At 39.8% G+C, this 13,535-nt stretch overlaps 2 protein-coding genes across 3 annotated transcripts in view; one reads left to right on the forward strand and one right to left on the reverse strand.

The window, feature by feature from the left end:
- The window catches only part of Mfsd8 (major facilitator superfamily domain containing 8), a 72,026-nt gene that overhangs the window by 20,948 nt on the left and 37,543 nt on the right, over positions 1-13,535 (reverse strand). For both annotated transcript variants that reach the window (XM_045131684.1, XM_012948461.2), the window contains 5 exons: positions 11,585-11,640; positions 9,614-9,722; positions 8,500-8,634; positions 7,374-7,477; positions 7,044-7,291 (listed from right to left, as the gene is read on the reverse strand). In XM_045131684.1, the coding sequence (XP_044987619.1) occupies positions 7,044-7,291; positions 7,374-7,477; positions 8,500-8,634; positions 9,614-9,722; positions 11,585-11,640 (652 nt within the window). The remainder of the gene's footprint in view (positions 1-7,043; positions 7,292-7,373; positions 7,478-8,499; positions 8,635-9,613; positions 9,723-11,584; positions 11,641-13,535) is intronic.
- On the forward strand, positions 3,649-4,065 carry LOC105943929 (nuclear nucleic acid-binding protein C1D-like). Its single transcript, XM_012948458.2, has one exon. It carries the CDS (start codon positions 3,649-3,651, stop codon positions 4,063-4,065), a length of 417 nt encoding a protein of 138 aa, XP_012803912.2.

A 13,535-nucleotide genomic window follows, 5' to 3' on the forward strand; every position in this document is an offset into this window, starting at 1 on the left:
TGAAGATACTCAACAGTGGACACTACAAGCCTTAAATTTGGCCAGCCAGGCCAAAGGAGACAACAGGTGCTATATGGCACATCTGTCATGGTGGAAACCAACCACTCTCTAATTGGATAGGAGATCCGCTCCATGGGAGGGAATACATCCCTGATACTGAAAACCTTATAGTAGGGGCAGTCATGAGCCCTAGGGATGTAACATCTGCTGGTGTCTGGCTAAATTTATATACTATGCTCACCAAGCATGTTTCTTTTTTTTTTTCCAATGAAAACATGCAGATTTTTATTTCATATTATAGAGTAACTACAATTGTTTTCAACAAAGTTGGAGAAAGTTGGCATCAGACTCCTAACAAAATAGCTGCCAGCTATGAAGTGAACTGACATACATCATCTAAAGAGGGTAATTCAAATGAATATTAGAAACAATAGTATACACTGCTTTTCCACTCTGTTACTTTTAGAAAAGAATCTCAACAAACAAACCCATACTCCTTGTGTCCAATAATATGATATTTTACCATTATTATGTTATGGAACTTAGTAAGTAACAAGAGAAATGACCTCAGAATCTAACTTGTCATGTTAGAATGTACAAAACAATAAATTTAAACATATTTTCCCTCCAACTCAAAATTGTCATAGTAATGCAATGGTTTGGTAGCCCTTTGCAATAAGACACAGATTTCGATGAAAATGCACAGATTTTGTCTCGTATTGTAGAACAACTACAATTGTTTTCAGTAAAGTTGGAGAAAGTTGGCATCAAATTCCTAACTAGCCTCTATCTATGAAGTGAACTGACATACATCATCTAAATGAGGTAATTCAAACACGTTAGAAACCAAAAGTACACTGCTTTTTCGCCCTGTTACTTTTAGAAAAGAATCTCAATAAACCAACCCACGCTTCTTGTGTCAATTTTACCATCATTATGTTATGGAATTTAGCAAGTAATAAGAGAAATGACCTTGGAATCTAACTTGTCATGTTCAAATGTAAAAGCAATAAAGTTTTCAGTGCCAGGGATGGGATACCTTCCTGTGAGTTGTTGTCCAGGGAGGTCCCTGTTGCCTCCAAAACATTACAGGCTATTGCCAACGCCCTTCGGTTCCCACAAGAAACAGATAGTAAGATCCTATTGTTGAAAACTTCACATGCCTGGGCTGAAAGGTCACTGAGAAATCAAGCTGTGGCTGAGCTGAAAACCTCCTCCCTGTAGACCAGCCAACTGAAATCTGGAAGAAGCTGTATTGCATGCAACCCTATGGGAGGCAGAAGCCATCAGCAGTGAAAACAGTGGACACTGGAAGCCTCAAATTTGGCCAAACAGGCCAAAGGACCAAACGGGTACAATTGTGCCACGTCTGCTTTGGGGGAAACTAATTCATCTCTAATTCGACTGAAGGCCTGTTCTATGGGAAGGGGGAGAAGATATGATGAAGAGTGAAGTTTCAAAGGGAAAAGGGGGCGGGAGGGAACTACCATGGGATATTGTTTACAATCATGAAAGTTGTTAATAAAATAAAGAAAGAAAAATTTTTTTTAAAAAGTAATTTTGGACTGAGCCTATCACTAGAGCCTAGCACACAGAAATTTTTGTATGCAATCCCAGCACCACAAAACATGTATCTCTCAATATAGCTCAATAGAGGCTCTGGGTTTGATCCTCAGCACAACAAAAGAGAAAATATATATAAGTGATGTAAACAAATACTGAGTTTTCATCTCTTAGTACTTGCCCTTGCACAGAAAAAATTATGCTGAGATCCAGATATGCCTACCAATTTTCATTTTCTTCTACTATCTACTTAAGAATGGATTTGGGGGCTGGAGAGATGGTTTAGCGGTTAAGTGCTTGCCTGTGAAGCCTAAGGACCCCGGTTCGAGGCTCGGTTCCCCAGGTCCCACGTTAGCCAGATGCACAAGGGGGTGCACGTGTCTGGAGTTTGTTTGCAGAGGCTGGAAGCCCTGGCGCGCCCATTCTCTCTCTCTCCCTCTATCTGTCTTTCTCTCTGTGTCTGACGCTCTCAAATAAATAAATAAATAAAAATTTAAAAAAAAAAAAAAGAATGGATTTGGGTGCTAGATAAATAGCTTAGCAGTTAAGATGCTTGCCTGAAAAGCCAAAGGACCTCAGTTCCATTCCCCAGGACCCACATAAGTCAGATGCACAAGGTGGCACATGCATCTGGAGTTCGTTTGCAGTGGCAGGAAGCCCCAGCACACCCATTCTCTCTCTCTCTCTCTCTCTGCCTCTTTCCCCCTCTCAAAAATAAAAATAAAAATAATTTTTTTTCATTTTTTAAAAAAATTTATTTATTTGAGTGCGACAGACACAGAGAGAAAGACAGACAGAGGGAGAGAGAATGGGCGTGCCAGGGCCTCCAGCCACTGCAAACAAACTCCAGACACATGCGCCCCCTTGTGCGTCTGGCTAACATGGGTCCTGGGGAATCGAGCCTCGAACCGGGGTCCTTAGGCTTCATAGGCAAGTGCTTAACTGCTAAGCCATCTCTCCAGCCCAAATTTTTTATTTTAAAGAATGAATTTGGGGGCTGGAGAAATGGCTTAACAGTTGAGCCATTTGTCTATGAAGCCTAAGGACCCAGGTTTGATTCCCTAGTACCCATATAAGGCAGACGCACAGGATGGTATATATGTCTGGAGTTTGTTTGAAGTGGCTAGAGGCCCTGGCATGTACATTCTCTCTATCTGATTTTTTTCTCTGTCTCTCTCTCAAATAAATAAGTAAAATAAATTTAAAAATTTTTTAATTAAAAAAAAGAGGCCAGGTGTGGTGGCACACACCTTTAGTCCCGGCACTCAGGAGACAGAGGTTGGAGGATCACCTTGAGCTCAAGGCCACCCTGTGACTACCCTGAATTCCAGGTCAGCGTGGGCTAGAGTGAGACCCTACCTTGAAAACAAAACAAAACAAAAAATTAAAAAATGAGTTTTATATAATTCAGTTTTTCAATGAACATGATTTTGAGCTCATAATCACTGAATTCAAAATATTCATCTTCTATTTTACCATGCTACTTAATTTTATCTTATAAATCTTTTTTTTTTTTTTTTTTTTTTTTTTGTCTTTTGGTTGTTTTCAAGGCAGGGTCTCATTCTAGCTCAGGCTGACTCAGAACTCACTTGGTAGCCCCAGGATGGCCTTGTGCTCAATGCAAATCCTACCTTAGCCTCCTAACTGTGTGCCACCATACCTGGCTCATCTTATAATTTTACAAACACTTTACTTAAGTTCTTTGGGTGGTGGAAGTACAGGCAAGAGTACTGTAAGTTGCAGGCCAGGTTAGACTACATAGCAAGTTCCAGACCATACCAAGTTCTGACCTGGTCTGGGTTATATATCAAGAGCCTGTCTCACAAAAGGAAAAAAAGAAGGAAGGAAAGAAGGAACGAAGGGAGGGAGGGAGGAAAGGAAAAGAAGAGAATTTCACCCCCCCCAAAACAAGTTTATTTCCATTTAAAATGCTAAGGATGGCAACCTAAAGAGTCAAAGAAAATTTTTACCAGCTATACATCTATCTAATAAAGGATTATTATCCAGGATATACAAAGAACTCAAAAAACTAAACAATATCGACGGCCCATGGTGCTCCGCATGGAAGGCAGTAAGCTGGTCATAATGGCTGGTAAGGAAATCAATGGTGACTACGCAGTAGAAATCCATGAGTATTTATCCACGTTTGAGAGCGCCATCGGGGCAGTGGGTGACATGCTGAATGTCATGATGTCTGCTTCTAGAAATGAGCTACTGCAGAAGTTGGATCCACTTGAACAAGCAAAGGTGGATTTGGTTTCTGCATACACATTAAATTCAACGATTTGGGTTTATTTGGCAACTCAAGGAGTGAATCCTAAGGAGTATCCAGTGAAGCAGGAATTGGAAAGGATCAGAGTGTACATGAACAAAGTGAAAGAGATAAACGACAAGAGGAAGGCTGCCAAGCTGGACAGAGGCGCTGCTGCACAATTTGTGAAAAATGCTCTCTGGGAACCAAAACCAAAAAATGCATCGAAGGTTGCTAAAAGAAAAAAATAAATTAACCTTTTTGTTTTGAGTTTACCATTTTTATCAGCTTCACCAAGTGGATGATCATGTATAAATGTATTCCTTGTTGAAGTCACATATAAACTTACATTGTTTCAAATGCTGAATGTATTTAAAAAAGAGATTGTCTTTTGGTTTTCCTAAAGTTTTTAATGTTTAAGATATTTTATATTTTAATTTACCATTTCTCTCTCTGTCTATGGTTTTTCCGAGGTAGGGTCTCACTCTAGCCCCAATGACCTGGAACTCACTTTGTAGTCCCAGGCTGCCCTTCAACTCACAACAATCCTACCTCTGTGATTAAAGGCGTGTGCCACCACGCCTGACTACCATCTCTTTTGACAAGACACTTAACATAGGTCAATCCTGAAAGTACCATTGTAAGCAATTGTGAAATTGAAATCTTCTTTATACACATTTGTAAAATAATGATCATATAAAATATGCTATGTATAGGCCAAAGTTGTAAGTTCATTAATTTTAACCAATTTGTTTTAAGAATGACTTAAATACCTACTTCTCCCCTATGTAGTTAGTTCAACTTGTTTCCATGATTTTAGGAGTTAGTCAAAATGTGAAATTAAAATTTAAGATTATACTGTTCTTGGCATGTTGCTTCAGTGTCCTGTTTAAAATAAATTACATTCTCATTAACATTTGGTGGAAAGTAAGGTTGTGTGTTGATGGCTGAATTTTTGTCTGATACTCTTAATAAAAGTAACAGTGTATAGCTGACTTATTTAAATATCTACTCCTGTGACTAAATACACCTTCCAGATTAGGAAGGTGAGTTTCAGAAGTCCTACATGGTGGAGAAATTAATGATTTTTTTTTGTTCTCTTGATCTTTTTTTTGGGGGGGGGGATTTTTTATTATATATTTTCTAGGCTGTATCATGTATTTATAAGTGTTTCAAAACAACTTTCATTGTTACACTGTGTCCCTTAAGTACAAGAGAAATCCAAAAGAGATTACATTGTATGTATATTTGATTTATTTGATTTTGGAATATATGTCTCAGTAAATTCTGTATATTAAATCATTTTTTAAAACTGTCACAAAAAACTAAGTAACAAGAAATCAAACAAACCAATTTAAAAATGGACAATGCCTGGGTGTGGTGGCGCACGCCTTTAATCTCAGCACTTGGGAGGCCGATGTAGGAGGATTGCCGTGAGTTTGAGGCCACTCTGAGACTACAAAGTGAATTCCAGGTCAGCCTGGGCTAGAGTGAGGCTCTACCTTGGAAAACCAAAAAATAAATAAATAAATAAAATAAATAAACACAAACAAGCAAACAAAAAAAAAAGAAAAGAAAAGAAAAAAAAGGGCTATGGAACTAAAGCGAATTCTCAAAAAAGAAATGCAGATGGCCTATAAAAATCTAAAAAATGTTGTACATTCTTAGCCAGCAGGAAAATGACAAATAAGCCAATGGGTCCAATAGTGTCATGTCTATTATGGGGAAAGCCAATTGTTTTCTAATTGGACTGATGGTCTGCTCCATGGGAAGGAATAACATACTTGGTACTGAAAACCTATAGCAGGGGAAGTCATGAGACCTAGGAGTGTAATGTCTGCTAGTGGCTGGCTAAATTTATATACTATGCTCACCAAACTGCCCAGTAATCCCTTCTCTTAATGTTCATACCTATATATTAATGACACTTTCACTTTTGGTTAGAGAAGCTTCTCTTTTCAGATGGCGGTGACCTTGGGATGACTCAGACCATGGTGCTGAGAAGAAGTGCTCAGCACTGAAACATCTCTAGCACGGAAAGCTTGTTCAGAGCCAAAATCAGGGTAGGACTCCTTACAGTGCACTCTTCCAGAAACAAAATGGCCTGGATATCCATGACCTCTCAGTGCCTGATACTACCTATACAACACCATCATAATAAGAGGAAAATATCATGACATCAAAATAAAACAGAGACTGATTGAAAGGGAGAGGGAATATGATAGAGAGCAGAATTACAAGTGGGAAAGTGGGTGGGGAGGGAATTACCATGGTTTACTGTCTATAATTATGAAAGCTATCAATTAAAAAAAAACAATGTGTGGGGTAAGAGATTGCACAGTGGATATGACATTTATTTTCAAAGACTGTTGGCCTGAGTTCAATTCCTCAGTACCCACATAAATCCAGATGTACAAAGTAGCACATGCATCTGGAGTTTGTTTGCAGTGGCAAGAGGCCTTGGTGTGCCCATTCTCTCTCTCTTTCTCTATGTACTTGCAAATAAATAGTAAAAACAAAACAAAGTGGGAGAAAACTTACTTTAGGAATTTCAACTTAGAAAATAAATATTTTTTCCTTCACAAAAAATAAATCAAATGCTAAGGATGCTGGGCATGGTGGTGCATGTCTTTAATCTGAGCATTTGGGAAGCAGAAGTAAGTTGATCACTGAGAGTTCAAAGCTAGCCTAGGACATTGGAAAAATCAAAAATAAAATAAAATAAAGTAAAATGCTAAGTATGATTTTTTTTTTTTTTGAGGTAGGATCTCACTCTAGCTCCAGGCTGGCCTTGAACTTACAGCTCTACCTCTGTCTCCCAAATTCTGATATTGAAGGTGTGCACCACCATACCTGGATGGTATGATTTTTTTTTGTTTTTTTTTTTTTTGTTTTTGTTTTTTTGAGATAGGGTCTTGCTCTAGTCCAGGCTGACCTGGAATTCACTAAGTAATCCCAGGGTGGCCTCAAACTCACGGCGATCCACCTACTTCTGCCTCCCAAGTGCTGCGATTAAAGGCGTGTACCACTATGATACATTTTTTAAGTTCCTAAATTGGCTTAAGTAAAAACAGAGAACTATATTGCAAAAGAAGGAAAGAAAAAAAGAAAGAAAGAAAGAAAGAAAGAAAGAAAGAAAGAAAGAAAGAAGACAGAAAGACAGAAAAGAAAGAAAACTGAGAATACTAGCATAATTCACAAAACTGCAGTGCCCAAGTAGCTAGGTTACCTGAGGTTTGGGGCCTAGAATTTTTGAATATAATGTATAGGACATAACATTGCAGGCTGGATAGCCTACTCCAATCAGCACAGCTGCTGTGAAGAACTGGGCCAGATGGATGACTGGGGTATACAGGCACCAGGCTTGTTCAATCGGGCAGCCAGTAGGTTGTTCACCATGAGCTTCTCTTGGAGAATTCCAAGTATCAATAACCATTTCCCCAAATGTGGCATTTGGAATTGAGCCATTATGTAAATCTGTAAAATCAGAATGAGTTTAGTTTGTCCCTTGTGTAGATAAGTAAGAGGAGCCAATGTTAGAGAGTTACAATGGCTGTACCTTCCCACTGTATTTTGGGAAATTGATTTCCCCAAGGCAATAAGACAAAGAAGCCAAGCCACATGACAATGAGTCCTCCCAGTAGAAGAGCACGCTCACCAATCCTGTCAAATAACAGAAACACTGGTTTTAAAATGAAATATGAATTCACAGTTCCATTACTTTCATTATTAACAAAACTGCAAGAACAATTTTGATAACTGTTGATATTTATCAACTAATATAATGCTAAATAGAATTCCCCACCCCAAATAACCAAAGACAGGAAGAGCAATAGACCTGTAATTCTAGCTCATGGAAAGCTTAGGCAGGACGATTTCAAATTCAAGGCCTGGCTGAGCTACTAAGTAAGTTTAAGGACAACTTGAGCAATACAAGGAGATACTGTCTCAAAAAAGGGAGCGGGGCTGGAGAGATATCTTAACAGTTAAGGTGCTTACCTGTGAAGCCTAAGAACTCATGTTCAAGTCTCTAGGTCCCATGTAGCCAGATGCATAGTGACACAAGCACACAATGTCACACATGGGTACAAGGGGGCATATACATCTGGTTTCTCTCCATCTTTACCTTTATTTTTTTCTTTGAAAACTGAAGAAAGTAGATGTTTGCACTGTCATTTACTCTATGGTGGCACTTATTGATTCCATCACTAGAGTGTTTAGCATAAACTCTTCCCTCTTTTCTTGTTCTTTCCCTCCCCTGGTGAATGTTTTTGGTATACTATGAATGTACACCCATCTTTTAGATTTGTCTGTATTAAATCTGAGATGGACAGAAACCTATCAATGAAGAAGTTAAGACTGGCTAGGAACAGAGCTCATTGCAGAATACTTGCCTAGCATGAATGGACTTAGACAGTGATGTCACCATTAACTTTTACAGTTAAATATTCATGGAAGACAGGATATGGTATCTGGAGTCAGCTTCAAAATAATCCAGGTGCTGAGAAGGAACGTGTGGATAAAAAGGAAGCATAGAGGAAGGCTGACCAAGTGTTATAAGTGTTGCAGCTGGATAATGGACATGAGGGATATAGGACATTCAATAATGCTGCCTAGACCTTGGTATATGTGTTGGAAACTTTGCATTACCAAATACACAAACAAACCAAAACCATGTAACTTACTTTTTGGCAAGTAACTTAACCCCCATGAAAACAATAACAGCCTCAATGCCAAGCGCAGCCAGTATTATTCCATCATAGAGTACAGCTTGTTCTTGAGTCCAGGCATACATATCCATTGTCAATGGAGTAAGGATTCTAGGAGAAAGGAAAACTTGTTTTCTCTTTCTCTTTCATCAGTCATAGCAGTTGTTACCTAAAATTAAGCATGAGCTTGCTAATGAGTTATTCAGCTATCCAGAAGGGGCAGAGTGAAAACACTGCTTTTAAATGAAGCAGCAGCACATGCTGTTTTGCCTGCAAAGCCAAAGGGCCTAAGTTCAATTCCCCAGGACCCACGTAAGCCAGATGCACAGGTGTCTGGAAGCCCTGGTGCACCCATTCTCTATCTGCCTCTCTCTCTGCTTCTCTTGCTCTCAAGTAAATAAATAAAAATATTAAAAATAAAATAAAATAAATAAAAATAGCAATAAAAAGTTGGGCATGGTAGCACACACCTTTAGTCCCAGCACTCAGGAGGCACAGTTCAAGGCCACCCTGAGACTACATAGTGAATTCCAAGTCAGCTTGGACTAGAGTGAAACCCTACCTTGAAAAAAAAAAGAAAAAGAAAACACATTGGTAGTTTGTCTAAAGGTTAAACACAGAATTAACATATGATCTAGCAATTCCATTCCTAGGTATATATTCAAAAGAACTAAAGGCCAAGACTCAAAAGACATTAGACATAAATGTCCATAGCAGTGTTATTATAAAAGGCTGAAACAAGTCGAGCATGGTGGTGCACGCCTTTAATCCCAGCACTCAGGATGCAGAGGTAGGAGGATCACCGTGAGTTTGAGGCCACCCTGAGACTACATAGAGAATTCCAGGTTAGCCTGAGCTAGATCAAATAGAACTGATGCTGCCAGACTGACTAAACTCCTGTATAGATAAGCAAGACATCATACAGCCTAAAGTTATGAAATCTTCATACAAAAAGTATGTACACCTTTTATAACATAAGAAAAATGTGCCTAGTATGAGCTTTTACAACATCTATGTGCCAACTGACACTGCATTAGGAGATACAGGTTAATCAGTAACCTGATGTAAACGAAGACAGAATAAAACTTACGTTTCAAAAAGTGCAAAGATAAATAGAATCACAAAAAACAAAATATTGGTGGTCACAACAGCAACTTGATCGATACTTCCTTGGGGAATCTGAACTCCATCTTTACTTTCTATAAGTAAATAAGAAAAAAATTGTTATTTGTATGTCTACTTCTTTAAATTTTTTAAATTTATCTTCATTAATTAATTTACTTGAGAGCAACAGAGACAAAAAGAGGCAGACAAGAGAGAGAGAGAGAGAGAGCGCGACAGAGCGCACCAGAGCCTCTAGCCACTGCAAACAAGCTCCAGATGCATGCGCCACCTTGTGCATCTGGCTTACATAGGACCTGGAGAATCTAACCTGGGTCCTTAGGCTTTGCAGGCATGCACCTTAACTGCTAAGCCATCTCTTCAACCCTGTTTATGTTTTTTTGTGGAAGAGTTTACTTTGGTTCACTGTTTGAGGATACACCATGGTAGCATGAGGCAGCTAGTCACATTGTTTCTGTAGTCAGGACGGAGAGATGAATGCTGGTGATCAGCTCAGATTCTCCATTTTTTTTTTTTTTTTTTTTTGGTTTTTCGAGGTAGGGTCTCACTCTGGTCCAGGCTGACCTGGAATTTACTCTGTCATCTCAGGGTGGCCTTGAACTCATGGCAATCCTCCTACCTCTGCCTCCCGAGTGCTGGGATTAAAGGCGTGCGCCACCACGCCCGGCTAACTTCTCCATTTTTTAAAAAAATATTTTATTTATTTATTTGAGAGAGAGAGAAGAAAGAGGCAGATAAAGAGAAAATGGGCACGCCAGGGCCTCTAGCTGCTGCAAACGAACTCCAGATGCATGTGTCCCCTTGTGCACCTGGCTGACGTGGGTCCTGGGGAATTGAACCAGGGTCCTTAGGCTTCTCAGGCAAATGCCTTAACTGCTAAGCCATTTCCCTAGCCCCACCTTCACCATTTTTTTTATTGACAATTTTCATACATGCACACAGTGTACTTTGATCCTAATCCCATTCTGTATCATCTTTTGTCCCACTCCCCATCCCCAAGTATCTTTCTTAAAAAATAATTTAAGCCGGGCGTGGTGGCGCACGCCTTTAATCCCAGCACTCGGGAGGCAGAGGTAGGAGGATCGCCGTGAGTTCAAGGCCACCCTGAGTCTCCATCGTGAATTCCAGGTCAGCCTGGGCTAGAGTGAGACCCTACCTTGAAAAACAAAACAAAACAAAAAATAGTAATAATAATTTAAGCCAGACATGGTGGTGCATGCCTTTAATCCTAGCACTCAGGAGGCAGAGGTAGGAGGATTGCCATGAGCTTGAGGCTACCTTGAGAATTCAGAGTGAATTCCAGGTCAGTCTGGGCTAGAGTGAGACCATACCTCAAAAAACAAATAACAATAACAACAAAAAATTATATATGTATGTGTGTGTCTATGTATACACACACACACACACACACACACACACACACACACACACAGATTAATTTAAGGGTTAGGGAGATGGCTCTGTGGTTAACAGCACTCACTGCTTAAGCATGAGGGCCTCTTAGGGCAGAGACTGCCAAGTTCAACTCCCCAGAACCCATGCAAAATGCTGGATGTAGCTATGCATCTTTGTAACCCCAGTTACAAAGGGACAAGAGAATCTCTGGGGATTGGGGACAGACAGCAGCTCCTGGTTAAGGGACAGACCCAATCCAAGAAAGTAAGCTGATGAATGATAGGAGCATACACATTCTCCTCTGGCTTCTGCACATACAAGGGGCATACATACACACACACACACATACACACTCATATACCACAGCTCACACACCATACCACACACATACTCTACACATGTACACATGCAAAAAAATTAAATACCTTTTGCCTTTGATATCTTCCTCAATCACCCATGTATTATGCTCAGAAGCAAAACCCAAATAAACAACAAGCAAACAGAATCACCTGAAATACTTTGACAATGGTAAATGGTTAACTACCTTCTTCAAAATTAATGCTTTTACACTGCCGTCCTGAGTCATCCACACGGTGTTCTCTTAAAAAAAAAAAAAAAAAAAAGCATGGTATTAATCATTCTTTTTTTTAAAAAAATGTATTGACAACTTCCATAATTATAGACAAAAAACCATGATAATTCCCTCTAAGCCCCACATTCCCCTTCACAACTCCACTCTCCATCATATCCTCTCCCCCCCTCAATCAGTCTCTCTTTTATTTTTGTCATCATCTTTTCCTCCTACTTCCTTGTATAGGTAGTGTTGATGGTCTTGTATAGGTAGTGCACATTCTTTTTTTTTTAATTTTTTTCATTATTTATTTATTTATTTGAGAGCGACAGACATACAGAGAAAGACAGATGGAGGGGGAGAGAGAGAGAATGGGCGCGCCAGGGCTTCCAGCCACTGCAAACGAACTCCAGACGCGTGCGCCCCCTTGTGCATCTGGCTAACGTGGGGCCTGGGGAACCGAGCCTCGAACCGGGGTCCTTAGGCTTAACAGGCAAGCGCTTAACCGCTAAGCCATCTCTCCAGCCCGGTAGTGCACATTCTTAATATAGAAATGGTTTATTACTCTCATTCTATTTTTCCACATTCTCATGTGGTTTCTTTTATTGATTTCTTAAGTAATGAAATTATTACTAATAAATATAACCCATAAACTTAAAAAGGGTTTTGTTTCTCTCCTTAAGTACTGGGATTGAGCCTTAGGCCTAATGCATGCAACACAAGCAAGTACTCTACCCCAGAGCTGTATCTCTAGTCCGAGTCCTTTTTGCCTTTGAGACATAGTCTCACCATGTTGCTCAGAATGTTCTCAAACTCCTAAGCACAAGTGATCCTCACCTCCTCCGCCTAATGACTGTCATAAGTACATACCATGATATAAAAGGAAAATAATTACCAAGTTTATCCAAAAACATGATCAACCTTAGCCAGGATTTGATTTTTTTCAGTGTTTTGAACATTAGCTATAAATGTTTTTGAAAAACTAGTTGAAGCACTCTAAAGAAATATAAAATAACCGCTGGGTATGGGGATGTACACCTTTAATCCCAGCACTTGGGAGGCAGAGGTAGGAGGATCACCACGAGTTTAAGAACAGCCTGGGACTACAGAGTAAATGCCAGGTCAACTTGGGCTAGAATGAGATCCTTACTTTAAAAAAATAACCCACAGGTCTGGAGAAATGGCTTAGTGTTTAAGATGCTTACCTGCAAAGCCAAGGTCTGATTCCCCGGACCCATGTGAGACAGATGCACGAGGGGGCACATGCACCTGGAGTGTTTGCAGCGGCTTGAGGCTCTGGTGTGCCCATTTTCTCTCTCTTTCCCTTCCTGTTTCTCTCTCTCTCTCTCTCTGTCTCTCTCTCTCAAATAAATAACAAAAAATAAAAATAAAATAAACCATATATATAAAACAATGCTAGGTTTAGTGGTAACACCTCTATAATTCTAGCACCTTTCAGGCTGAGGCAGGAGTATCAAGAGTTTATAGAGTCTAAATGAGCCACTGGGTACAAAAGTGGCATGTCTGTTATAGGGGAAACCAACTGCTCTCTAATTGGACTGGAGACCCACTTCACAGATGGGAATACATGCCTGGTACTGAAAACCTAGTTAAAAGCCTATGGTAGTGGAGGTCATGAGCCCTAGGGGTGCAATGTCTGCTGACATCTAGCTAAATGCACATATTATGCTCACCAAACTTCCCAGTAAGCACTTCTCTTAATGTTCATACCCATGTATTAATGCTACTCTCACTTTTACTTAGAGAAGCTTCTCTTTTGATGGTAGTAGTGACCTCCTCTGGGATGACTCAAAAGGCATCATAGTGCTGAGAAGAAATGACAAAAGAATGCTCAGCACTGAAACATCTCTATCATAGCTTCCAAGGCTCAGGGTCCATTGTGGAAGAGATGGCAGAAAGATGT

Source organism: Jaculus jaculus, chromosome 12 (assembly GCF_020740685.1).
Source record: "Jaculus jaculus isolate mJacJac1 chromosome 12, mJacJac1.mat.Y.cur, whole genome shotgun sequence".
NCBI classification, from domain to species: Eukaryota; Metazoa; Chordata; class Mammalia; order Rodentia; family Dipodidae; genus Jaculus; species Jaculus jaculus.

Bases quoted from the DNA above. Each gene is read 5' to 3' on its own strand.
- LOC105943929 (XM_012948458.2), top strand. From the start codon at position 3,649: ATGGCTGGTAAGGAAATCAATGGTGACTACGCAGTAGAAATCCATGAG.